We start from the raw sequence: 25,330 nt of genomic DNA on the forward strand, positions 1-25,330 counted from the left end.
AAATCAATACAGACAGTCTGACGATGGCCCTTGAGAAAGGAAGTGCAATCAAGCTGCAGTTCCAAAGGACAGAGCTGGTCCAGCAGTGAGCACATGGGCTCTCTCTTCAAAGCATCTATGGGAATGAAGAATTCATCTGATAATTAGAGCAGTTCAAATGATTTTGTCTGTTAAGTAGACTGTGAAATTCAGGAAGGTATTCTGGGCTTTGCCTTATAATGCCACAATTACTCATTGACAGAGCACAGTAGCACCATTGTGGTGAGCCGCTAGCAAACATCAGCCACATGAGCTGCAGATAATGTATAATTTAAACAGATGATGTAAGGTTTTCCCCATATTGTCTTGAGAGCTTCAAAAACCCCCTTACAGATCCACGAAGTTTTGCAGTAGCTTTTTTAAAGGGAGAAGTTATAAAATGAAGGCACATATATACTTCCAACTCCCCCAGTCTTAGATGCTCAGCTGTAATCATGTAGGCCCTGTTCACCAAAGAAGAGTAGGTGGGTAGTAATTTTTACATTTACTCATTTATTTCAACATGGTGCTCAGAGTTATTGGAATTGTAATTGAAAGGAAAAAAGAAGTATACTTCTCCCCTAACAACTACATTTCTGTCTGAAAGCAATGATTTCTTAAAGGTATTTCACTGACATTTTAAATGCCACAAACTATATATAGGCATACAGACGGCAGCAAGCTCTACTCCTGCGGACCAAATGCAGGAGGAGATGAGAGGGCTGGCACCAGCCCTTACGAGGGATAGTCATGGCAATTAACTGACCCTATCCTTTTGTCCCCTTGCCTGAGTGAGGTGGGGGACAGGAATCAGGAGGGCACCTCTGAGATCACTTCAGACAGGTCCAGTGTGAACAGTTCAAATCAATTTGTTGAGCCCAGGCCCTCATATCATGAAGAGATGTGCAACGAGTAGTACAATCCCCAAAGCCGCTCAAATGAACAGAAAGCTTTCTGGGACTGCACTGAGCCTGCTCTCTGCGTGCCATGTATCTTCACTGGAGAACACATGCAGGGAGAGAGCAAAGTTGATTATTGCCTCAAGGGCTAAACCTTACTCCATATGATCTTTGACACCAGTGGCTACAGCTTCCCTTTGGTTTTTCCAACATACTACACCATCTGGTGAAGCATCTGAAGATGTCAGTAAGTTAGACACTCAATGTCACAAGAAATCATGTCGCTTTTAGAAAGTAAATTTCCTTTTAAGCAGGTACTTTTTTTCAAATGCAAAGAAAACCAGACAAATAACTGAGAAATCATCGACTAATATATAGTACTTAAAATTCACATGAATAAATCATCCTTTAAGCTTAATTGAGCATACAGTTCTGAACATTTTGTTAAATGGATTAAAAACCTGTAAAGTTGGAAAAATGGCTTAGATATTGTTACTTCTGCACCTAAATTTAGGAATGTAAATCTTTAATTGGCCATATAAATCTAAGTGCTTTCATCTTCCGAGATGCTTAAGACTCGTAGCTCCCTATAACTTTGTAAATTTAACTATCTAACTCCTACTAGGCAAAAACAACTCTCTGTGCTTCTAGTGTTTTCATCAAGTATATTTGTAGTTTGGGATGATATTTCCCTCTCTGAGGAACAATTATATAAATAAAATTAACATATATGTGTTTATTCAATTACACACTTTAAAACACAGCTAAAATTGCTTTTACAGTGCACTGCTTAATCTAACAGTCTTACAGTTTAATGATTAACATACTTTTTTTTTTTTTTTAATTAGTGATTTGTTAGTTATATAAATATCCTACCACAAGAAAGAATGGGAATTTTGGCTATGTGGGCTTTCTTGTTTAGTGTGTATTTCACCATACCATTTCTAAAGTACCCTAAAGAGCCATATGTGAAGATATACACCTAAAAGGAGTCTAACATATCTAAGTGTTTCAAGTAGCTTTTCTGAATTTTCTGTGGATAATTTAGTCTTGTTGGAATTTAAAAAAAATTAAATTAAGCATTCCAGAAAAAAGTATGTGTACATATGTATGTATATAACTGAGTGTGAAGAACAATTCTACCTAGCCTACAGGAAGATAAAATCAGTTTACAGCAAAGAACATCTATCACAAAGAAAAACTCAAGCCAATAGAAAAATCAATCCAATGTGCAACAAAGAGAGCATGCAGTCTAACAAATCCACTAATGCTCAAACATCAGGAAGAAAATTTGAAGAGTAAAGACTAAGGAGTACTACATGGCAGAAAAAAACAAATCCACAGCAAGATAGAAACGAGCATAGTAAATGATACCCAATCATGACCAGAGACCATAGCATGACACAAGACCATAAAATAAAATCATCTCCTCATAAATCTGTTGTCAGGACTGATGGTAGCTCTAATGAACTGCTCCATCAAAGCCTAAAACCAAGAATAAAAGGCAAGTGACCCTCTTCTAATTCCCCATCCAAGTCACTTGGCTCATTACACACTTATATTAGAGTGATAAAAGTCTGTTGAGTGATTCATTCATTCGTCAGATTAAGAAGAAAATACAATTAGATGGCTTCCCTGAATTTGTGTATCTATTATCATGTTAGGGAGAGGCAAAAATAAGGAAAAAAATGATGACAAAAGTATTAAGAGTTAAGAACGTAAGGACAAATGGGCTGTAGGTTAAAAAGAAAAGAGAAACCAAGAGATAAAATATCTCCCTGTAAAGCTATTAATCTCAGAAGCGAAACCCCAGGCACAATTTCCTACAACTGTCTTGGCATAATATAGTCATTATTGCTATAAAAAGTGTTGATGGCGATGCTCTGCATTTACTATTGGCACTTGGGAAGAGAGGAAATGGGATGACATTCCATTTAAAGAGGGCTCAATGACAATGGATAACAATAAAAACAAAGAAAGGCCAATAATGTGTGCTACTATCCACAAGCAACCCATGAGTCTTTCGCAGACTTGAAGCAAGCGATCCCTTCTAGGAACTTAGGTACCCTCTGAAACAGAGATTTCCAAAAGATGTATGATCTCCAGAAGGGAAAAGCCCCAGGACTTTAGAAATAGATAGAACTGGAGTCAGAAGTCCATCTGACCTTTGGGGCATTCAGGATATCTGAACATCCTGTATTTGAAGCCAGGTAATCTTTTTTCACACAGACAGCTCTGTTGCCTAGGGCTTTATAGGAAAACTGCAGGCCACCAGCTTTTGTGTGCATGCACCTATATGTACGTATGTATATGTGCATACATAGTAATGAGCTTCTGTATGAGATTAAAATGAAATTTACCTCAGTCAAACATTTTTCTCAGCTATCCCAGTTCCTCCTAGTGTTCTGTGCTTTAAGAGAGGGATGCAATTTAAAGTCATTATAGTTATTTCTACATAAATAAGATAGACAAGTAAAATAAAATTACAAGCGGGCACTGCATTGGAAATTCTTTTCATTAGTTGAATTATAGGGAAAAATCTGAGGGCAGTGGCAAAAGGTTACAAATAAATTTTTCTTCTCAGTTTTTCAACTTATTAGGAAGTCAGCAGGAAAAGCTGGACAGTGATCTTCTAACTGTAAAGGAGAGTAGAGCACATATCTGTATCAGCTTTTGGCATTTCACACTGACCACCTGAAATTGGAACACTTGGATAAAATCAAAGCAAGAGAAGTAATTTGGAAAGCCAGTAAATTCCCTTCCCACACTTCTCCCAAAACAGTGTTTCTTCCTCTAAACTCTTCTGTTCCCACATTGATGAGGACACGTGAAAATGGACATCCTTGCTGTTGTATCACCCAGTGATACCAGAAACTAAAAATAAAAAGGAAAAGGTGTCTTGTCTTTCCACAATATTATTGAAGGGTTTCTCTCTACCACTCACCTTGATCTCCTCTGTGCCTCCCCTACACTCATGTCCCTAATTGACATCATCTGACAGTCTAAAACTCACCTTCAAGAGCTCATGGGCCAGACTAGTCAAATCCCAGGCACGGACTATGTGGAGAAACGCATCAGACAGCCGGATTTCTATTTTTAAGTTAAAACACTCGCCTTTCTACTAATACAGAAATAGTCAGTAGAGAATTCTGAGAAGCTGTGAGTCTGTCTCCTTTAAAAAATGCAGTATGGGATGGGATGTATCCCGCTAGACTGACTTGAAATAACAGCTGCACAAGAAAGAAGGCAAGGAACTGTGTGGCAGCCCCGAGGCACCTCACAACACTGTGTACCAAGATTGCTGCATCAAATACATTGCATTTTTATAATGTGTCATGATTCCTCTTTTCTGTTGTGTTGAAAGAGATATGATTGTCTCCCCTTTCAGTAAAGACACAGACAAAAAAATTAATAACCATCTCTCAACCCGATTCTTGAACTGGTTTTGCTCCTTCTAATTTCCTGTCAAAGTGTGTAGTCAGTTTGCAAGGTGACATTTGCAGAAGCTCCTTACACATTGATTGGCTAAACTGCTGGGAAGCTGAGAGAATTCATGCAAAGAACGACCTTCACTCATTATAAAGTCAGACCTGCTGATATTGCTGCATGCCAGAAAAGTCCAACTGCTCCCCACTCATTGCTCGGAGAGGGCCACTGATGGATGCAGATCACAAGCAGGACAGCAAACAATAGGCTGGATGATCTGTAGAGTTGCTGCCAACCCTCTGGTGAAAACTCAGGTTATGGTGCTGCCTACTGAATCCTAGACAGGAAAGGAAAAAAGCAATCTTTTCTTGGAAGATATCTTGCATAGTAACAAAGAGCTACTTGGAGGGTGACAGTGGCGTCAGGCGGTAAATATGCAGATCCCTTCCCTTCAGCATGCTCTCCTTGTCTTTCCATCACGATTTACCTCCCTTTCAGCCTTTTCCTTGAAAGTTACTGCACTCTTGGTTAGTTCAAACTTTCTACCACTGACACGTCTATGCCTCCATCCTTTCAAACCAAACAGCTTGGGACAGGGCCACTTGTCGAATTTGCATTTGGTACAGAAAAAGACATTGTTCTGTATAAAAACCCCATCTAACATAGATTAATAATTTTGCTACTCTACCAACAACAGCAATTTGTGTCTTAAGTATTTCTCAGTACAAAGAAGTATGTCTGTACTTCGGAAACAGAACAGATGCTAAACTGCTTTCATGGCTCTGGACATGTACCGTATCTCTATTTTCTTTTACTTCTTTGGCTTGGAAAAACATGTTGGCAAAAGACAAGACATACTGGTTTATTTTTGCCCATTTACTTCTTTGTAAATATTATCATAACATAGACCTCCTGAAATATATAGCAAAATCATCAAAAAGATCCCTTTGGGAGTTGTAAGTTATATATACAAAATCTTTGGCATTTCTAAATTATATCCCTCCTGCAGCATAAATTCCCAGCCTTTCTGAACCAAAAATGCTATCATTGAAGGATTTGTTTGATTACTTTTAAGTAAAACACAGAATTGACTGAAGTTTAACTACACACCTTGATTTAATTTAATCAGATTTAATCATAGCATAGAAATCAAAGCTCATGTTTTTGTGATGAGTTTCACAAAACTGTTCATAATAGCATGTGGTTAGAAAATCAGTTGTGGTTTACAGCTCCATGTACGACTTCCTTGTTCTCCCAAATACCAGGGATTAGTTCAGGGGTAACTCAGGGAGCTTGCAAATCTTGATCTTCTTTTCACAGAGCTTTGGAAGAGGAAAGGTATTTATAAGTTTTGAAATGAAACTGTGAAATTAGCTAGCAAATATCCCCAGATACCTTCTGAGTTTTAAACTGCCTTTTAGGGCAGCACCTCCCTCTGTGTATTTTAGAGGGAGATTAATAGTTGACACAGGCACCTGAATTAGCTGTCTAAAATTGATAGGTGTTAATATAATAGCGACTAGTTTATTATTCCTGCAAGCAATTAAAGTGTCATTAACATTTTCACTGCCCATAAGACACACAGATTTTGCTTGAGTTGGTTTTTTTAAAAAGATTCCTATATAATTATGGAAAAGGATATATTGTTGTGATGTTTGTATAAGGTTGAATACATAAATAAATATTCCAACACACGTATGTCCACACATCATAGATCAAACCAGTAAGCTCACTCACAAACAAGCTGAAATAAACAGTACAACCTTCACAACTTCATGGATGCTTAATTAATATATAATATCCAACTGGCTATGATGTGCTAGCAAAAAAACTCCACTTGCAACAAAAGAAAAATCCTCTTTGCTCTCTAGTTAAGTTTTGTGAAAAAGAGGCCAGTTTTAACTATCACCAAGAGAGGGCAGTGACATATCTCAAATTATTAGAAGATCCCATACAAGAGCCATATACCTCTATAGCAAATGTGATAGCAAATAATCTCTGCAGACATTTAATTTTAAATTCTGTGGAGCATTCAGCTGATGTTGTATTATTTTTAATTAACATCCTCCCACCCTTGAGTAAGTATACTGTTGTGCTTGGAACTAGAAAAAATAAAAAGAGATTATGGATAAAACTATGAGTCCTTATGAAATAAGATTTTTTTGTTCTGTTTTCAAACAGATTTTTCAAGGTAGAATATTAAAAAACACCTGCCTTCTACCAGGTTCACAGCAGTGTGTAAGCTTTGTTTTCAATTTTGACTGACTTCTCCAGAATGCAAGGACTTTACCACTTAGCTCTATCCCACACTTTCTATTCTTTCAAAACCCAAAAGGGCAAGTTAGAGGGTTGCTTTTGTTCCCAAATCTTAATGATCTTTTTACAGGTGAGCTGCTATACTATGCTGTTCAGGATGATTAATTTTTTTTAGGAAGTTAGTATGTCCTTTTTTTTTTGCCTAGGGTTATTTGAAAACTATTGGGTTGAGAAGCTTAAATTGTCCTACTTCAAAACCTTTCAATAAAACATGTTATAAGTCTGCTATTTTTGGTCTCCAAAGAACTGCATCATCTTCAAGTCAATGGCCTCTTGCAATTCTGAGGCTACTGCTATCCCCAAAGTTCAAAAAATATAGTTAGCAAAAAGCCAGCACCTTTCTCTTTTTCACAGCCTTTCAATGGATAGATCTAATCTAGAGGAAAATATTTTGTCTTCTACACAAAGACTTTGGGATTTATGTTTAATAGGATTTAGGAGAATCAACACTGATGACAAAACCTGTCCAGTTTGGGACATGGTTATATATGATTGTATTTGGACTTTTCAAAAGGTATGAACAGGAGGCAGGAGAGAAGGAAAAAGAGGGAGAGAGAAATACACTTCCACTTGATTTTATCTATGGTCTTTGAAGGTTTAGAGCAGTGTGAAGCCCCTCTTTTAAAATTGATTTAAATAGACCGAACATTTTTATATGGGTTTTTTTCTTAATTTTTAAGGCAAATGGAATGAATAAGATAACAAAAAATAGAATAATGATGAAGACAAACATTTCTTTAACAAGATATAACATTCTCTGTTTTCTTTACTAATATTTTAATTTTCTCTTGCAGAAATGATTTGCTTCAATATGCTAGAGTGTCACAACAAACTAGAAAGCAGTTTCTAATGACTAATGGACTGACTGACAATTTAGATGTTATAAAGTTGTTAGAAAAGAGCTTAGAAGGAATATATAACTGGAACCAAAACACATTTGGAGGAATTGATCTGTAATAAATGTGGGTTATGGTGTTACATACCAAACACATTAAGGAAATGGGGATGTGGTACGCTATCAGAAAAAGTTTATCAGAATTTCTTATTAAGCTTCCTATCACGTTTGTCTCACACCACATACACACCCTCGCATCCCCCATTGTAAAAGCAGCATAAAAATGTTCACCACAAAGTCAGTTTGATGTGAAATTCACTCCCCTTTGGACTGAAATGCTTCAGTATGTACTGATACTAAAAATATTTGGATTCAGCATATCAATCCTTATTTAATGCAATCTGTTGTTGTTCTACAGTCACAAAGCACATAAAGATTATATTCTCCTGTGGGAAGATATCTATCACTTAGTTGGTCTTATCACATTTGCTTTCCTGCAGACACAAAAAGTGGCAAAGTTAAAAGCAAGCAGGGTGTAAGGTCTTCAGCAGTAAGGTTAGTAGCAAGAGAGGACAATAACTTTCACACACTGTTTAGTGTGCAATAAGACCCAAGGCCAAACAGAGAAATCAATTCAAGTATCCAGAATCAAGCATATCAAGAGACTCATTATAACTTTACTGTAGACCAAACTAGCTGAGAATTATTCCAGTCCTTTAAACATATTTGAAAAGTTAATTGTGAACAAATAGGTTACAAAAGATTGTGTAAATACAATTTACCTTAGTCTATACTGACCAAAAGGCTATACTTCAAAATCTTTCTGCTAGCAACTAGATGCATTGACAATCCAAGTACTGTAGACTGAGCTTTGGATAAAATATTTCTATATATCATTACCATCACAGAACAGAGAGTCCACCTTATCTGTTCCTTGATAACAGATTGTTACAGAAATAACATAAAATTCCATTCATGTGCCACTTCGTTTTCCAGATTGTAGTCCCATTCTGGAATAAACTTTGTGGAATTACACCCATCAACCCCCATCACTACCTAAAATCCACTGCATCAACAAAACTCCTCTGACAATGAACTGGAACTATTCTCTAATGCAAAGCTTGGACTATCCCTCCTGTTGCTTTTTCTGAGCAGATTTTCTGGTGTGCAAATGAACTTTTCCTACATTTTATGCCATTGCCTACATCCCTGCAGCAAAGCATAGACATTCTCAGGTGTTATCTTTTGCTAATGAAACTTGACTTGTGACGCACTTTGCAAGCAAAGCAGGCTCCAGTGTCAGAAGCAGAACTTGTCATCTGTGGGGACAAAAATGAATGAAGCAGCAAGAAACATACCCACACCAGCAGGCCTGCATGGTTGGTCCAGGGATTGCAAGACAAGATAGAAAAAAAAGAGTTTATAATGTTGTTTAACCACTGTGGCATGAGTGGGACTGATACTCCCTTTAAGTAGTTAATAGATATTTTTTAAAGATGACATTAATTGACACTGTTTCAGTGGGTGGTAAGTGTGGTTTAATCATGGATATTTAACTAGATCTTAATTAAAAGACTTATTTTCTTACTTTATGTTTATGTTAAATATTTGTCTCAAGTAATATAATACACAGCTTAAAATAACCTGACTAATGAGATCTTAGACACACACGTTCAATGGTGAAATCACACATTTTATCAGTAGTTAATAAATGTAGAGAGCTAAGAGTACCTGAGTACTAATTCAGAATACTAATGTTTAGAATACTAAAACATTTTAGAGCCAAACTGATACAAAACATCAACATCAAGGCTTTAATAAAACATATTATTTTTAAAAGCAATCATTTTATAATTCAGAATCAGTACAGGTGTATAGAAACTTCATACTGCATTAAAATATTCATAAAAACACTTATGGTTCATTATTAAGGCACTCCATTAGAAGGTATACTTTAAATCAGACTTTTATGAGCTACAAATGCATTATTTATTACAAAAAGGCCTTTAAAACAAACAAATAAACCCTCCCCCTAAAATAAAATCCAGCATTTCAGACTAATAAATTCAGAAGCAGGCTGGTTGAGCATGGATCAGGAAAATGCAGGAAAGATGAGACTAGATCTAAACTTCAGCAGACACCACAAGGAAGCAAAGACAAGACAGAAGAACTACAAAGAGGCAAAGGAGCAGGTAAATGAATTGGAAGCACACAGAGCTGCTAAAGGTAATACACATGAAGGGTAGCATGACTAGCACAGGTGGGCAGGTGTGGCAGTAATAGGAAGAGAGGATTCTGGCAACATCTGCAATGACATTGTGATCATTGTGAAACAATGAAGGGCCCAGACACAACAATCTGTATTTCCTCTTTCAGCCATGCCTTGGCTCCTAATCTCTGGGGTTTTTCTTTGGCTTCTTTATCCACCTTTCCTAGGCAAAAATGTCAGATAAGTCCATGAAAAAAACAAGGGACTTTATTTCCAGTGGTTTAAGTGAGACTCCATTTCTTGTACCACGCATTTTACTCTCAAAGTATGTTTCTGCTGTCTGCAGATATGTTAAAGTTTAATTTTAAATTGAAATGTTATCAGTTTCAATGTATTTTTAAACTCAAATATATCAGTTTTAATATATTATGCTACATTTTTCTAAGTCAAATAAAAAATTATTTACATACATGACCAAAATTATTTGAGGTCAAATTTCAACAGATCATCTGCAATTTATCCCATGCTATCCTTCCCTGTTTGCACAAGACAAATATTCTATCCACTACTATACTTCAGGAAGAAATGGCTGTAATATTTTCCATAGGTTTTGAGAAACTGAGAGAAGTAATGTTGGAAGTAATGATGACATTATTTTAAAACTGACATTTGCCACAGGTGCCAGACATACCTTGCCAAATTCCTTAAAACATGTTTTCCCCCATTTACTTCTAACCAAAGGAGTTTCATAAACCTTGTTAGTGCTTACTTTCTTCATAAGCTTAATTTTTTTAAAGAAAGATCTATCAAATGAAATTAATTCTGTTTATCAAAATGAAAATGTAAAGTATTTGAGACTTCATACATTTCACTTTTTCTATTACTCCTTCTGTGCATTTTTAAGCAGGAATAAACCATGACAGGAATATTTATTATTAAATTCTATTGTAGCTTACCCTTTGATTAAGGCATTATATCATAATTTAGAACAGGTAAAATCTGAGCACTGTAATTTTAAGGCTGAATCATAAAAACCTTTCAACACTGAGAAAGAATTATAAATATTGTGAAGTCATTGAAAGTTTCACCATCCTAATTTTTAGTATTTGTAAAGAACTCAAAAGGTACAAAGAGGTGTCCCTAACCAAATACACAGGGGTAACCTTTTATCTCTGGAACTCACTTTTAGTATTCTTTTAATTGCAGGATACAGCTATAACCCCTTTATGGAAAACACATCTCAGCATTGCCATAAATGCAATATTGAGACAAAATGACACAGCGGTTCTACTCCTGATGTTCTTTTGGCAGATAAGAAAATTTAACTGAAAACTTTTACTTTACAAATGACAACTTCTGCATAGTAAACTCTGCCACATTTGAAATACTTGAGCTATTTAATAGGAAACTACAGTACGTTAAGAACACAATACAGCATCCAATTTGAAGCTAAACAGATGCTTCTCTTTGTCTTCTGTAGTATTGCTATTTGTTTCTTATCAGTCTTAAAAACGGCACAACAAACAAAGATTTACTGTACTTTCAGCTGTGTTGTGCAAACAACAGTGGAATGGAATTTTCACAGTTCAACACATCATTTCTCCTCTTTCTCTTTAGCTAACCATTGCACCCACATGCATCTTGTGCTCCAACCAAAGCATCCACTCAAGCAGCTCTTCCTGGTGGTCACCACTCCTCTCATCAGGCGAGGGCTGATCCTTGACTCTTTGCTAACATAACCTTTTCTGACACTTGTTCATAGATGCCTACATCCTTCTGATGGATTTGGGAGCCTTTAGCAGCTTCATGGATGTTTTCACATTTGTGTCTACTGTAAATCCACTCTCACAGCTCTGGGGGCTGAGGGTAGTAGATATTGCATATCTATCTATCTATCTAGATAGATAGATTACAGGTGCTCTCAGTGGAAATCTACAATCATAGTTTCCCAATTAGCTTATGACTTGCCTAGCTCCTCTAGATACCACAGTCTGTGAAGGGAGAACTAAAGGGATTAAATGTATTTGGGTTCTCCCTCTTTTAGTAGAAAATTACACTGAATATTTTACAGCCACAGAGGCAAAGGTCATTGGGTTTACCACGGTTGCTTACCCCAGTGCAGGAAAATAGTGCCTACTACTGTCAACAAAGTATCATTCAGCATCATACTCAATGAAATATAGTCTTTCCACAAGACAAACAAACAAACAAAAAACAACCAAAAAACCACCAAATCCCCCAAAACCCACCAAATACACAGAAAAATACATTCCCTCAAAAAAACCCAAACAATCCCAAACAAAACACCAAACACTTAAACAAAAAACCAAACCAACATTTGTCTCTGGAGCAGGTCCAGAGAAGAGCAATGAGGCTGGTGAAGGGACTCGAGCACAAGTCCTGTGAGGAGAGGCTGAAGGAGCTGGGGCTGTTTAGCCTGGAGAAGAGGAGGCTCAGGGGAGACCTCATCACTCTCTACAACTCCCTGAAAGGAGGTTGTAGCCAGTTGGGCATTGGTCTCTTCTCCCAGGCAACCAGCAGTAGGACAAGTGGGCATAGTCTTAAGCTGTGCCAGGGGAGGTTTAGGTTGAATATTAGGAAAACATTTTTTACAGAGACACTGGAATGGACTGCCCAGAGAGATGGTGAATTCACTGTCCCTGGAGGTTTTTAAGATGAGATTGGATGTGGCACTCAGTGCCATGGTCTAATAACGACGATGGTGTTGGATCAAGGGTTGGACTTGATGATGTTGGAGGTCTTTTCCAACCTGGCTGATTCTATGATACTCATGAATATTCTGTGTCTAAAAAGAAACATTTTCATATTTTTCTGCTAATAGGTTAACTTGGAACAGAGAGATCTTACTGCTAAAGAAGGTAGTTCTGCCTACTTTAAAACCTGTATCAGCAAAAGTTTTGATTAATATGACTGTTCTAGGCCTTTCAGATGTACCACAGGGGTTCATCCAACATTTATCAGCCTACAAAACCACACAGCCTTCAAGGAGAAGCCCTTCACAAAATGTGCAAACTAGAAACAATTTATTGAAAGGTTGGACCAGATCATCTTTGAAGCCCAACCTGGGCTGTTGTATAATTCTATGATTTATTATAGTGGGGAGACATGGTTCGCAGGCCATACCAGGCCATATAATTGTGTCAGTATTGGCTTGTGGTTCTTGAAGAAAAAGGCAATTTATCAAATCTTGTGAAATGGCTCAGGTTGCCAAGAAGGCAAACATCGTCCTGGTCTGTATTAGCAATATTAGGACCAGTAGAACCAGAGCAGTGATCAACCCCCTGTACTCAGCATGGTGAGGCTGCACCTTGAATCCTGGGTTCAGTCTTGGCCTCTCACTACACGAAAGACATTGAGGTGCAGGAGCATGACCACAGACAGGCCACAAAGCTGGTGAAAGGTCTGGAGCACAAGTCTTATGAGGAGCTGAGGGGAAAAGGAGGCTCAGGGGTGCCTTGTCACTCTCTACAACGTCTGGAAGGAGGCTGTAGCAAGGTGAGGGTTTCTTTACTGAAAGGGTGGTCAAAAAATGGGACAGGATGCCCACGGATAGTGGAGTCACCATCTCTGGATGCAGTCAAAAACTGTGTATATGTGCTGCTTAGAGACATAGAATAGTGGTGGGCTTGGCATTGGATTTCATGACCTTAAAGGTCTTTTCCAACTTAAATGATTGTATGATTTTAAATTTGTGTAGATCTACTTCCATGTGTTAGGGACTAAGATCTGCAATATAAACCTTAGATAGGTATTAGCCCTCCCAAGGCTGTGCATTGAGCCCTTAATTCTGAGAACTGAACAATACCCTTCACCACTAAATCAAAAGCTAAAACTAAATGACCCATTTCATACCACCATCTCTTCATGCTTCCTGTCTAAAGAAGCAGTTCAAGTTTTTACCATTCATCTCTCCTGTCTACATGGTTTTCTAATTACTAAGAATTTTTGACTAGAACACCCAATCTGCATCCAAATTTGGATGGAAATATTTAATTTCCTGAAGATATAGTTATTATCTCCCTCTTCACATGATTAATTACCAACATACCCCCCTTCTTTTGGATTAATGGAGGGTTAAACACATTTATTACTTAGTCCTACTTCTGGAAAATGTATGTTTGTTCCAGTTAGAAGTAGTTGTGAAATGAAGCAATTTTCATCAGATGATAGACTTGATTGAAAACAAGCCAGCTATAAAGAGCAAAAGACAAGCATTGAAAACTTTAATTCTGAAAGGTACCTATAATTCATTGATACTGTCCACCTTAAAACAAGTAATTCCAAGATGAGCAAAGTGTTTTATCCTATTAATTTCAAGGATGATGAACCACATTCTTGAAGCAGCACCCACTGAGTACTTTTTTAAAGGTGAAGAGAAGTCCCTAATGGGATTTCTAAAATCACATAGAAGCATTACTGCCTGAGAGGTCAATGAAGCATTAAGTCCATTCTTAAATCATACACAGTTCCTTCTGACATTATTCAAAATGTCAGTTTTGAGGCACTTCAAAGTTCCCAGGCACTTCAGATCTCTGAAGTGAGTTACAAAGCTAATTTTCTCAGCTGAAGCACTTCAGGATAAAAATTCACAACTTGCCATCCAGTTCTGCAGATCCATGTTCACCAGAAGGCTTTCATAGCTACTCAAGCAGAAGAAAAAGCCATAGTAAAGGTATTTCAAAATCAGTCCAACCAATCATACTGAAAACTGCAAAGGGTTTTGCTGATATAAAGTTTGGAAAAACAAAAATGATCTAATCCCTTAGTCTGGTTGACCTGAGCCAGCTACAAACAGCCGAGAGGAAGAGAACAACCCAAAAATGAAGGAAAAATATTTAATGGACACAAATCAAGTTTCACATGCTGCATAAACATGACCAACATGCAAATTCAAATTTTCTTTCCCAATGTAGATATTAAAAAAGCCATGCTATTTCTGTTATTCAAAATTTTTCAGAAAATCTCTGCTATAAAAAAGAAAGGAATTAAGTTCTCTATCTTTCTTTGCTCTTATGCCCATTTTGAAGAACAGAATAATGACACAGGAGCCTCTGTGGTTAGGCAGTTGCCTGGCAGCATCAACAGAAAATAGGAATTGATGATATCATTCCCAGCTTATTTTTTTAATTATTATTAATTTTTGACTGATCTTTCTTAAGTTTCCATTGTCATAACAAGACACTAAAGGAAATTAAAAACATAGGCTTGAAAGTGGAAAATATTTCTCCTGTTCTTTGCTGTCAAGAAAACTATATTTTCTACAGGAGATGGGTAAAATGTAACCTCTTTTCCCAATGAACCAAAATTAATAAAAAACATGAAACTACATAATTTAAAAAGATTTGTCTCTCTCTGATGAAAGCAATCAGTCAAAATTGGCAGTTCCCAATGCACTGAAAACATTTTTCAGTAAGAACATTCTTATCAGTTTTGACAGGAATGGATATTTTGAGCAAAAGGGAGATGTGCTCATCCCTGATAAAACTGTGAAGAGAAATACTACAGAGCATCGAGGTCCCAAGGGGAATTTCTATTTGACATCAATTCTTCTCCTCAGGGTTCCCTTTCTCCTCTTCTGCCACCCTGCATTTTCCCTTTGTCCCCACACTGTTCCCAATGCAGGAGCAAGCCCCTCTTCACTCCAGAGTGCTCAGAGGCTTGAAAGATTTTTTTGGGTTCAAATCCCTCATCTAGCCCTGCAAATGTCACTGCTAAGAGCCATCCAACCTGTGTGCTGGAAACTGGATAAACCTGTATCTTTATTTGAGTTGAATTTTAACAAAGACACTTAACCTTATTATTCTAGACTGGGAAATCTGGACACCCACTTGTCTTACAGCATAAAATAATTTTAGTTTTTACAAGAGGTACTGCTATGCTCAAATGCCTGATCCACTGGAGCTCAGCAGACATGTCTGACTGTGCTGCTAACAAGAAATAGGTGGGATAATACGTCTCTATTGCACTATGCTTGCCTTGGCTTTGTGGGCATTAGCCTGAAGTTTGAGTTCTGTGTCATTTTGCTCATACACCTGGATCCTATGTCTCCTGTATTCCTGCTGGATATCCTGCTCCACAGGTGAAGAATTCAAGGGGAACGGATTGCTCATAATGCTGACTGTAGTAGCAACTGCTCTGCTGTGCATTTATCAGTGATCACTAGAAGGAGGACTTTAACCCTGGTCTTCCACATTCCTGGGGCAGTATCCACCAAATTCATCTCTGGCTTCTTTGCACTTATGAACTCATTCAGACAAAGAGCCCAGGGTCAGGGCATGTAGCTGGACAGCCCAGCACCAGGACTTAGATTTCACTCCCCCTCCATCTGAATCAGAGAGTCCAAAACCTGATAAATTCTCCAGATGTTGGAGAATTTACACTATTGATTACTTTGAGTCAGTCTGCCTTTCTTTCCGCAGCCTCAGATTTTAAAAGAAAATGCTCCATTCAAAAGCAGAGAGGGCATTTCTTCAAGACTTTTAAATTTTTTAAAATTCAGGAATACAATTATGGAGGGAGACTTTTTCCATTTTCCATTGGACTTGAAGACATATTTAGTTTGACTTTTAAGCTAAACAGAAGTACATTTTAAGTAAAGCACAGTTCTCTATTAACACTAGTTTTATTGTGATAACATGCAAATCCCCGACACTTTGCAGCCAAATTAAATTTCACTGAAATTTAACAAAAGATTTACAGAAGCTACCAGAAAGTAAAGAATCAGTCCCTGTATCTTAATCTATTGCATAGCACTAAATGAAGGAAGGAAATGGTACTCTTCAGCAGGCTTACAGCACAGTTTAAGCACTGTGCTCAACTGGAACAGCAGGTCTCAGTTCACCAAGGTATTTAATTGCCTCTTCATCTTTAGTACTAAGCAGTTTACTTCATTTCTAGCAGGTTGATTATGTATTTAAAGTTGCTTTAGAAAGAGTAGCATGGTAGCACTGTGCCAGGTCCATCTTTTCCATCAACACTAGAGGCAAGGCAGTCAGACACAGCAACATTTATTTTCAACTCACTAGAAAATACACCATCAATAATGTCTCTGTAAATTGCAAGGATATCTTTCAGTCACATCATAAATTACATGTCAGCCTTTAGAAACAGCTACACAGATCACAGCTTAAAGTACCTGGTGCTGATACATATACATCTTTAAAATCACATTACACAGCTCTACCTTTGATCGTGATCACAAAGGGAACGGGTGAACCCATCATTTACCTCAAGTAGCTGACTGAGAAGCTAACCAAGAAGGAAATACTTTATGTGCTCGTGGTTATTAAATGGTGTTAGTAAGTGTCAGAAGAGCTGTATAACTTTCTCTTTTTACCTAATGAAACAAAAGGGAAATAAAGGATGCAAAAAATAAGTTTTAACTTTATAAGAAGAGACAGCAACTTCCTGAAGATCAAAATATATGCTTGGAACATATGTTGTTCCCTGATGCAAATGTAAGAAAAAAATTATATAGTGTATTACAAAGACACGCCAGTACTGTGATCAACAAGTGCTCTCAGATGAAGTGGAAGTAGCAATTATTTTACCAGAATGACAGCAAAAAGTGCAAAACAGCTTTCCCAACTCTGAACAAATAGCACAACTATGGAATGTTGCATATAACCCTTAATAATCTGTGAAATAAAAACCTGTATGCACTGACTCCACAGGGAAAGCCCTGCCATTTGCACTGGCAGAAGTAGAGGAACAATGCATCTGTGAGGCATTAAGGTCAGAGGCCTTCAACCCTGTTCACATGAAATGCTTTGTGCTACAGATGTGCCTTGGATTAAAATAGACAACATTTCCTCCTAAAGACAATCAAATCAAAATGAGTTAGGACTTAACCATACAATCCTAATGGAAAAATGCAGGGGGCTCAAAGTGTCCGGGGTTACTCAGGCTACCTGTTTTTCTGCATGCTCACGGCTCTGTCCTTTCTCCAAGGCATCACTACATGCCTGGAATGCAAAGACAGCCTTGGCATGAACATCCTGGTGCAAAGAGCAATTGATGTGAGAGCCTGGTATGGTATCTTACTCCTCCACTGGGAGGAAACAACCTAAAACATCTTCAGAAGAGAAGAGAAACATACAGGAGGTGGGTGTATGCTAATAGGGATATGGAGGCAGAGCAAAACGCACCACATCCTCAAACGTCCACAGGTCGTAGTAAAACCAGTGTGGGAGCGGGAATAAAGTCCTTTAAACTTCAAAAGGTTTAGCACAGAGCCTTTGAGGATGAACCCATCCTGAATTACAAGGAGCACTGAAAGTAACATGAGAACCACTTTATTTCTGCAGTGCTGTTTTCTACACCACTAAGATATAAGACAGTACTCTGAGCTATCAACTCCCTTTTGTTCACTTGTTTGTTGCATGGTTATTCACAGGAATGGCAGCTTTTATTTCAACAGTATAGATAAAAGTATTGCACTGAAATTTAAATGTCAAAGAATACATCCTCAAATGTCAAGTACCAACAGACAAATGCCAACACAGAAATGTCAGAAATACAACCGTGTCTCCCACTGAATATAACTACATCTGCACAAATGCAAGTCACAGTATGATGTGTAAAAGCAAGAGTTTTTATTCAGTTCCTTAGGGACTGTAATACCACTGGTGTCAATAAAATCAGTATCTGGCAGCAATCTGAATGTATTACTCCAAGAACCCGACTCTGGCAACAAGTATAGACTACACGATCTATGGTCTGCAAGGTGATGGATAACATTTACCGTCATAATGGTGCAAAATTTCTATTTCAGGCAAATCCCGTTCCTGAATTTGCTAACTCATTGCTAGATGACGGAGCCCTACACAATGAACTCTCACATGAATTCTCCCACTGCTTTCCAGGTATGACCTCAGCCCATGAAAGTTGAAGGAAGGGACTTAAAGACATTTTCTTCTAGATCCATGGCTTAATTTGTCCAAATAAAGCAAACATAAACATGAATTCTTGGTGTATCCTAAACTATTTGCTGTTTTGAATCCTAGGAATATTCTGCACTTATTAATATAACTTATTAATATAAGTGCAGAAGTATAAATGACTCCAGAACACAAGGAGAACTGACTTCAAGCAGGATTTGAACTCTTGAGAAACTTGAGTGCAAAGCTCTATTCTCTTTGACCAACTTCAAATCTACTTCCTTACAAAGACAGTGAAAGTCTCTTTGTCCTGGAACTAATATAAAGAGTAAACAAGAAAGGTTCAAAAAGCCTGTTCCTACTATTCCATTGTATTGCACAACTTACGTGTGCCCATGGTCATTAACATCTTTTCTAAAAGTAAACTGTATCATAGCTTAAATTAGTACCGCAATTCTAAATTCTACCATCAGAAAAGAGCTACAAAAGCTAGGAAGTATTCTTGTGCTTCTATATTTCCAACACCTTTCTGTGAGTCTCTCTTTCTCTTCTATATTTTTGGGACTGGAAGAACATAATTTAGTGTTTCACTCAGGCATTCACCCAGACAGGCCTGAAGTCAAAAAAATCCCAGCCAAAATCAACCCGTAAGTAGCTGCTCAATGCATAGCATGGAAAGTAAATCAAGTCAAAATATGTTGAAACAAGCAGAACTTACAGGTAAGGGAATAAGGACTTATCCAACATTCTGGTCTCCTAAAGACTTTGTGAAGTACCTCCAAATATCAACAAGATCCAGTTCTGTTTAGTTTCTAAGCATCTGTCAGGGTCTCTACTCAAGGTGACATAATTATAGGCACATGTGTACATTAGGGTATTGACATGAGATAAAACAGCAGGAACAGAAAAACAATTCCAATGAATAGCAGAGAAGAAATTTCAGTTTCAAGACACTTTAGACTTCTTATTTATCTCTTCCTTCTTTCACAGCACTTATCTGTTACTCCAGAAGCTATGCAGATAAATGATGTACTTCATCATACAGTGACACTGACACACGGAATCAGTTTACAAATATTAAGAAAACTCTACCATTTGCTTTCAGACGATCACTTCGGGTTCCTCACATATAAAACCCAGTATGATCTGATACACTTGGTACCTTTCAGGAAATCTGTCCTCAAAGGGAAGTTGTTCTTGGAAAATCCTATTAGTCTCTTATTTGCCTATAAAGTACCACATGATTTTTGCCATATCAGATGAGCAGTTGTTCAAAGTTAAGGATATGCATTGCAAATAGAGACTGGTTCCCATAATTTCTTATGCAGGACTTAAATTTAGTTATAGATTGGCAAAACTCAAATACCAAGAAAGAGTAATTTTGCTGGAGATGTATGCCATTCCTGGTAATAATCTAAGTCCAAGCATTTGGACTGTGTCTGGCAGCTGAATACACAACAGTATCTTTTTCTGTAAAACTTTATTCCTACTAAAACAACATGTACTTATATACTGAAGAGACTACACAAATTTTATCTATGCTGCAACAGATTTTCTCTTTCCATATCCATGAATTTCATTCATCTAACACGTACAGGAACCCACTTTGACCAGAAGTATCAGAGACCAATTTGGCTGCTCTAAACACAGTTCAATGTAAAATTCACTATTTTCGATATGGGTTGCAAGGGTTACAAAACAACAGCTTTCACGGGTCTTTTGGGACATTCAACCAGCAGCTTAACACATTACAAATGACATCTTGATCAACACAACCTACTCCAAGGTGTTTTTAAATAATAAAATAGACAGGTATCTCAAAGTTCAAGGCTTTTCTCCCGTTTCTCACTCCTTTAATGATACACAACATCATGTTATCTGCCACCAAATGCTTTTCTATTAACATGGAACACAGGAGAGGTTTTTAAAAAATCAGTGAAAATAATCTCTTGTTTGAATATATGTAACCTCACCTTGCGGATTCCTCTGCCAAGATCTTCTCCATAATTTGTCCCCAAGATTTCAAAATGCACGTTGGGATTCCCCCCATTTTCGGCAAATTCCAGTTCTCCAGTCAAGCCATTCACTCCACCCTATTGGAAAAAAAAGGAAAATGGAATGAAAACTCATGAGTGGGTAATTATAATAACCTTTTGTTTCTTGAGGGAATTTATGCACTAACTATGCAGAATAACTATGCAGAACTACCAGAACTAGGATAGTTTTCCAAAGACCATGTTTCCCTAAAAATTTCAAAGTTTAAATTGTTCCTGTATCATATAAGTTCTTTACAGAAGAATTAAACTCAGCAACATTAACCAGATGCCATACAAGCAGTAGTCTTACTCTTAGAATATTTGCACTCCAATTTTTGTTCTTTGGTCCATCAGCATATATGTATTGACACTCTAGCCTCCAAAAATAAAAAACCATAAAATTTTGCAATTAATTCTAGTGAAAGCAAAGCTAGACACAGATATATAAAAGAAATTGCACCAAAAAAATTAAAATTGTTGATTTTTGCTTTATTCTCCCAAATAAAGGACTTCCACATAAAGTCAGGATGAGTTTTAGATATATTTACATGCTTTTTGAGCTCATCATATGTGATTTGCACAAATGACGAAGGGCTTGTCTAGCTGAACGTAGTGATTTTTCTGTTTTCCTCTACAACTCTTCTCTACTACTGAGAATACATGATATGGGCAACAATGCAGCATATTTTCAAGCTTGCTTTAATTTTTTCACATTTTAGTTGGAAGGGGTTAAAACAGTACAGATGAAGCAGTGAATATTTCCTACAAAGAATTAGAGTTCAAAGGGCTATACACACCACAGCCATACTCAAAATATATTCCAGAGTTAATTCAACATGACATACATTTCATCTTTGTATAAGAACTGTGGTGACCTGAACTGTAAAATCAACAGAACCACGTGAAATGCCTGTAATGAAAAACTTTACCCATAAAGTTTCTTCAGTTTATAGATTCAGGGAAAATTAGATGTTTAACCCTCTCCTTCAAAAACTGTGAACAATATTTTAAGTATGTACAAAAGAAATATCTGCCTCCAGTGTAAAAGCATATGAAATTTATAGCTTTTCCCCCAAAACATAAGGCAAGAATTTTGCAGTTGTGATTGGTGTTTCACCTAAGAGCTTTATTATTTAAACTGGAAAACCTGTAATATAAGCTACCTAGCTAAGACCATGAGCTTTGCTGAAACATGATTTTAAAAGCTCTATTCTTGTATCTTCAGTTTGGAGAAAATCCAGGAAGGAACACAAAATTTGCATCTCCATTGCAGATTGCTATGAACTAATAAAATGTTGTCATCCTTTTATAAAACATAACTATCATTATAACAAACATAATGAAATTGATTATTGAGATAATACTTTTGAAATTTACTAGAGACTACTACAGACTAGTATTAACAGGAAATAATACAGAAATATTTCATGAAGTGCCATTTATAGTTAAAACCAAGACAATACTTTATGTATGTAAATTTTTCATGCTTTTTAAAAAATATTTTCTATAATATTTACTTTTTTATTACATACAAAACCAAAATAATTTTAAAAGAAAGGAAAAAGACCCCAAAATCCTAATTAAGAGTACACCTGCACAATCTTTTGCAGGAAGACTCCAGGTCATTTCACAATTGGTGAGAACAAACCAGGCAAATTTGACACACGTTGCTGTGGTTAGCATGACACTCAGGTTATTTATTATCTTGAGTAAAATCCTGTAATAACCACACCTTCATGGTTTTTAGATTGGGTTAGCACACCTCTGTCTGGTTCAGAGTAAAGAAACAGTGAGTTTTTGTTTACCTGCAAAATTATTTGAACATATGCTTTGGTAAATAACTGCTTTTCACATATATAAACATTTCCCACTAACTTAAATTTGACTTCATCCTACTCATGAACCAGAAAGCAAAAGATGTTCCACATAACTTTTGCTCATATGGTCTTATCTGGTTTTTTGATTAATTAAAGCAGAATTTCATGTGACGTCAAAATGCCTGCAAAGCAGCACAGACCTGCAAGACTTAGGATGCCCAGCTAATCGCTCAAAGCCTTCATCTGGCCAACTTGCCCTCCCTGACACCATCTATACACCTGTTCCCAGTCCTGCACCACTGTGACTCCTTAGCAGACACTGATTTTGTTATATCATACTTAATATTTCCTGCATTACTTCCTATTTTCCCCCACAACCTGTGGGTCTTAGGTAGGTAAGGTATGAAAATTAATTAAACTGTTATAGACCACCTGAGCAGCACCATGATCTCAAGTGAGCCAAAAGCAGGACCTGGAAAAAGGAAGGGAAAACTCTGGAATGAAATGATAGAAGAAAGGAAATGTGCACAAAAAAATTTACAATGTCTTAACACAGATGCTTTGTACAGTGGAAAATATAGAAAACAGAAATATAAAATATTGCATTTTCAATCTAAAAAATGAAAGTGACTTTATTTTCAAGATTGAGAGTGGTCTCAATAATTTGAGGAACATGAAGATAGAATGTAAATGATTTTTTGAGACTTGAGACAGCACTTTAAAAATTTGTCAACTCTTTTATTATATTCTATAACCTTTGTCCTCATTTGAGCAAATATGATGAAAAAATAATTTAAAGAAGCATTTCACCTCAGTTACATTTGACGTCATCAAATCCATTTCTTAAGAAAACACAGGATTTTTTTGAAATATATGTCCTCTTACATATAGTAGAGGCTAACAGACTTATCTAACATATTTTGGAATTTAATCTTTATCCAAAAATATTGTATAAGTTTATTTACCTATATTTGTAAATGGCTGCAACTGTTGGGGCAAGATACAAACTGTAAATTTGTTAGTTTTTATTTGTCTGGGATCCAGTGGTAACCATAACAACATCTTTTCTCATTTATCTATTCTGGCAATTCTATCATTCTTTGAAAATTTCTCATGTAGGAGTGTCTTTGATCAGAGCTTCTTTTCCTAGGCATTACATCTGCAAATCATGTAATAAGAGCTCAGATTAGATGGGAATGCTCCTGGCTTGGGAAGAGCAGAGGCAGAAAGACAAAACAGTGAAGAACCGCCCATATTACACCAACAACAATATTAAATTTACAGAAAATTTCTTGGAGGTCCTTATTTCTCTTGCCTACCTGGGTCCTATCCTGTTGGACCTGTAGGCCAGGTAATCCTGTTATTGTTCTCTCATCCTCATTGTCCCATACAGCCTTTTTACAAGGCTTACACAAATTTGGTTTATTGCTTTAGGGCTGACAGAGCGGGACAGCCTAGGAAGATTTTCAGGACACTGCTCCAATTTTTACACATAGCCTTTCACAGTGTGATCTCTCTGAAACACTTACTTGATTTATGGCATGTGTTTTATCCCTCTGCTAATGCATAGTGGAAGGAGATCACAGAGGAAATGACCATCTGTGTGACAGCTACTGCTCCAGTAACTTCTTGATGAGATTTTTCCAAGTGATTTCAGTGTTAATTATGATAATGGGCAAGAGTCAAAGAAATTTTTCATTCCATTTAACTTACAGAAACAATGCTATTTTGGGGAAAATGAAGACACATTTGTTATCTATCTTCTCAAATTCCTCTAAGGTTAAGCTGCAACCATGAAATTTCTTGACACATATAAAACTGAACAGTGAAATGTCAGTTGTTAGGACAAAAATGTTTTACTTATGTTTCTGATCACTGCTCTGGGCTTTGCAGAGCTGTTATAAAGCTTGGCAATATAGTTAAAGCCTACTTGAGTCCCATCTAGACTGGCAAGATAAACTACAGTTTATATATGCTTAGGTACCACTATACTGTAAGTCCCTGAAGAAAGCACTATTTACCTAGCAGTCAGGACCTCACTTGGGAATGTCAGCTTGTCAATCATCAGCTATAAAATATTGTATTTTCTCTCACAGCTTCTATTCAAACTTCCTCCTTTTTTCAACATATGAGTATTCTCAGAAAGTAGCTACTTTGCATTAAGGATAAAAAAAGTGTGGCTATAGGCAGGAAAGAATGCTATAAACACTAAATATGAGTTTCACATTTTATTATTGAAAAAATCTGATCTTGAGAACATTGTTGAGTTTTCAACTCAACACACCATTTTTAGCTGCTAGCACAGACAGTCCAATCTACTATCTGACGAACAATTTGGAATCTTTTTTGCGAGTCACCACTGAATGTCACGACATTTCTGAGACCAGAACTAGCTGACAATTCCAACTATGATTCATGAAACAGCACAATGTACAGCTCGTTTCCCACAAAGGAATAGGCTGTATGATGCTGCTAGCACTAAAAATTTGCTGTTTGTCAGTGAGCTAAACAAGTGTGACTGGGAAGAGACCCAATATGTGTGAGAGAAGATATATGCAGAAACTTGATGTTGTTTTCCTGAGTTGATCTTCCACATAATCCTACTTACATTTATTCTCGGGCTATTCAGGAAGATTAATTTTTCCAACAGTAGAATTATTTTCTAGTGGTGTTTATTTCTATGACTGTGAAATAGCCTTACTGAGAAATAAACAAGTGAGCATGTGTTTGGAGATAGTTTGTATTACAGAAGTGAATTTAAACCAATTGCTAAAGCTGGCCAAATTCATTAGAAGGATTGTGTTTCCTGATGAATTTAACTATTTACTCCGTTCCAGAATGGGTAGAAACAGATATTAGATTTAAATAATTGTA

General features: G+C 36.8%; 1 protein-coding gene across 1 annotated transcript in view; it reads right to left on the reverse strand.

Moving 5' to 3' along the window:
- Positions 1-25,330, reverse strand: part of GRID2 (glutamate ionotropic receptor delta type subunit 2) — a 691,727-nt gene that overhangs the window by 179,275 nt on the left and 487,122 nt on the right. Inside the window, exon 8 of the mRNA XM_018072910.2 lies at positions 20,577-20,696. Coding sequence (XP_017928399.1) covers positions 20,577-20,696 — 120 coding nt within the window. The remainder of the gene's footprint in view (positions 1-20,576; positions 20,697-25,330) is intronic.

This window comes from Manacus vitellinus, unplaced genomic scaffold, assembly GCF_001715985.3.
Source record: "Manacus vitellinus isolate BGI_N305 unplaced genomic scaffold, ASM171598v3 scaffold_0_pilon, whole genome shotgun sequence".
Classification (NCBI taxonomy): domain Eukaryota; kingdom Metazoa; phylum Chordata; class Aves; order Passeriformes; family Pipridae; genus Manacus; species Manacus vitellinus.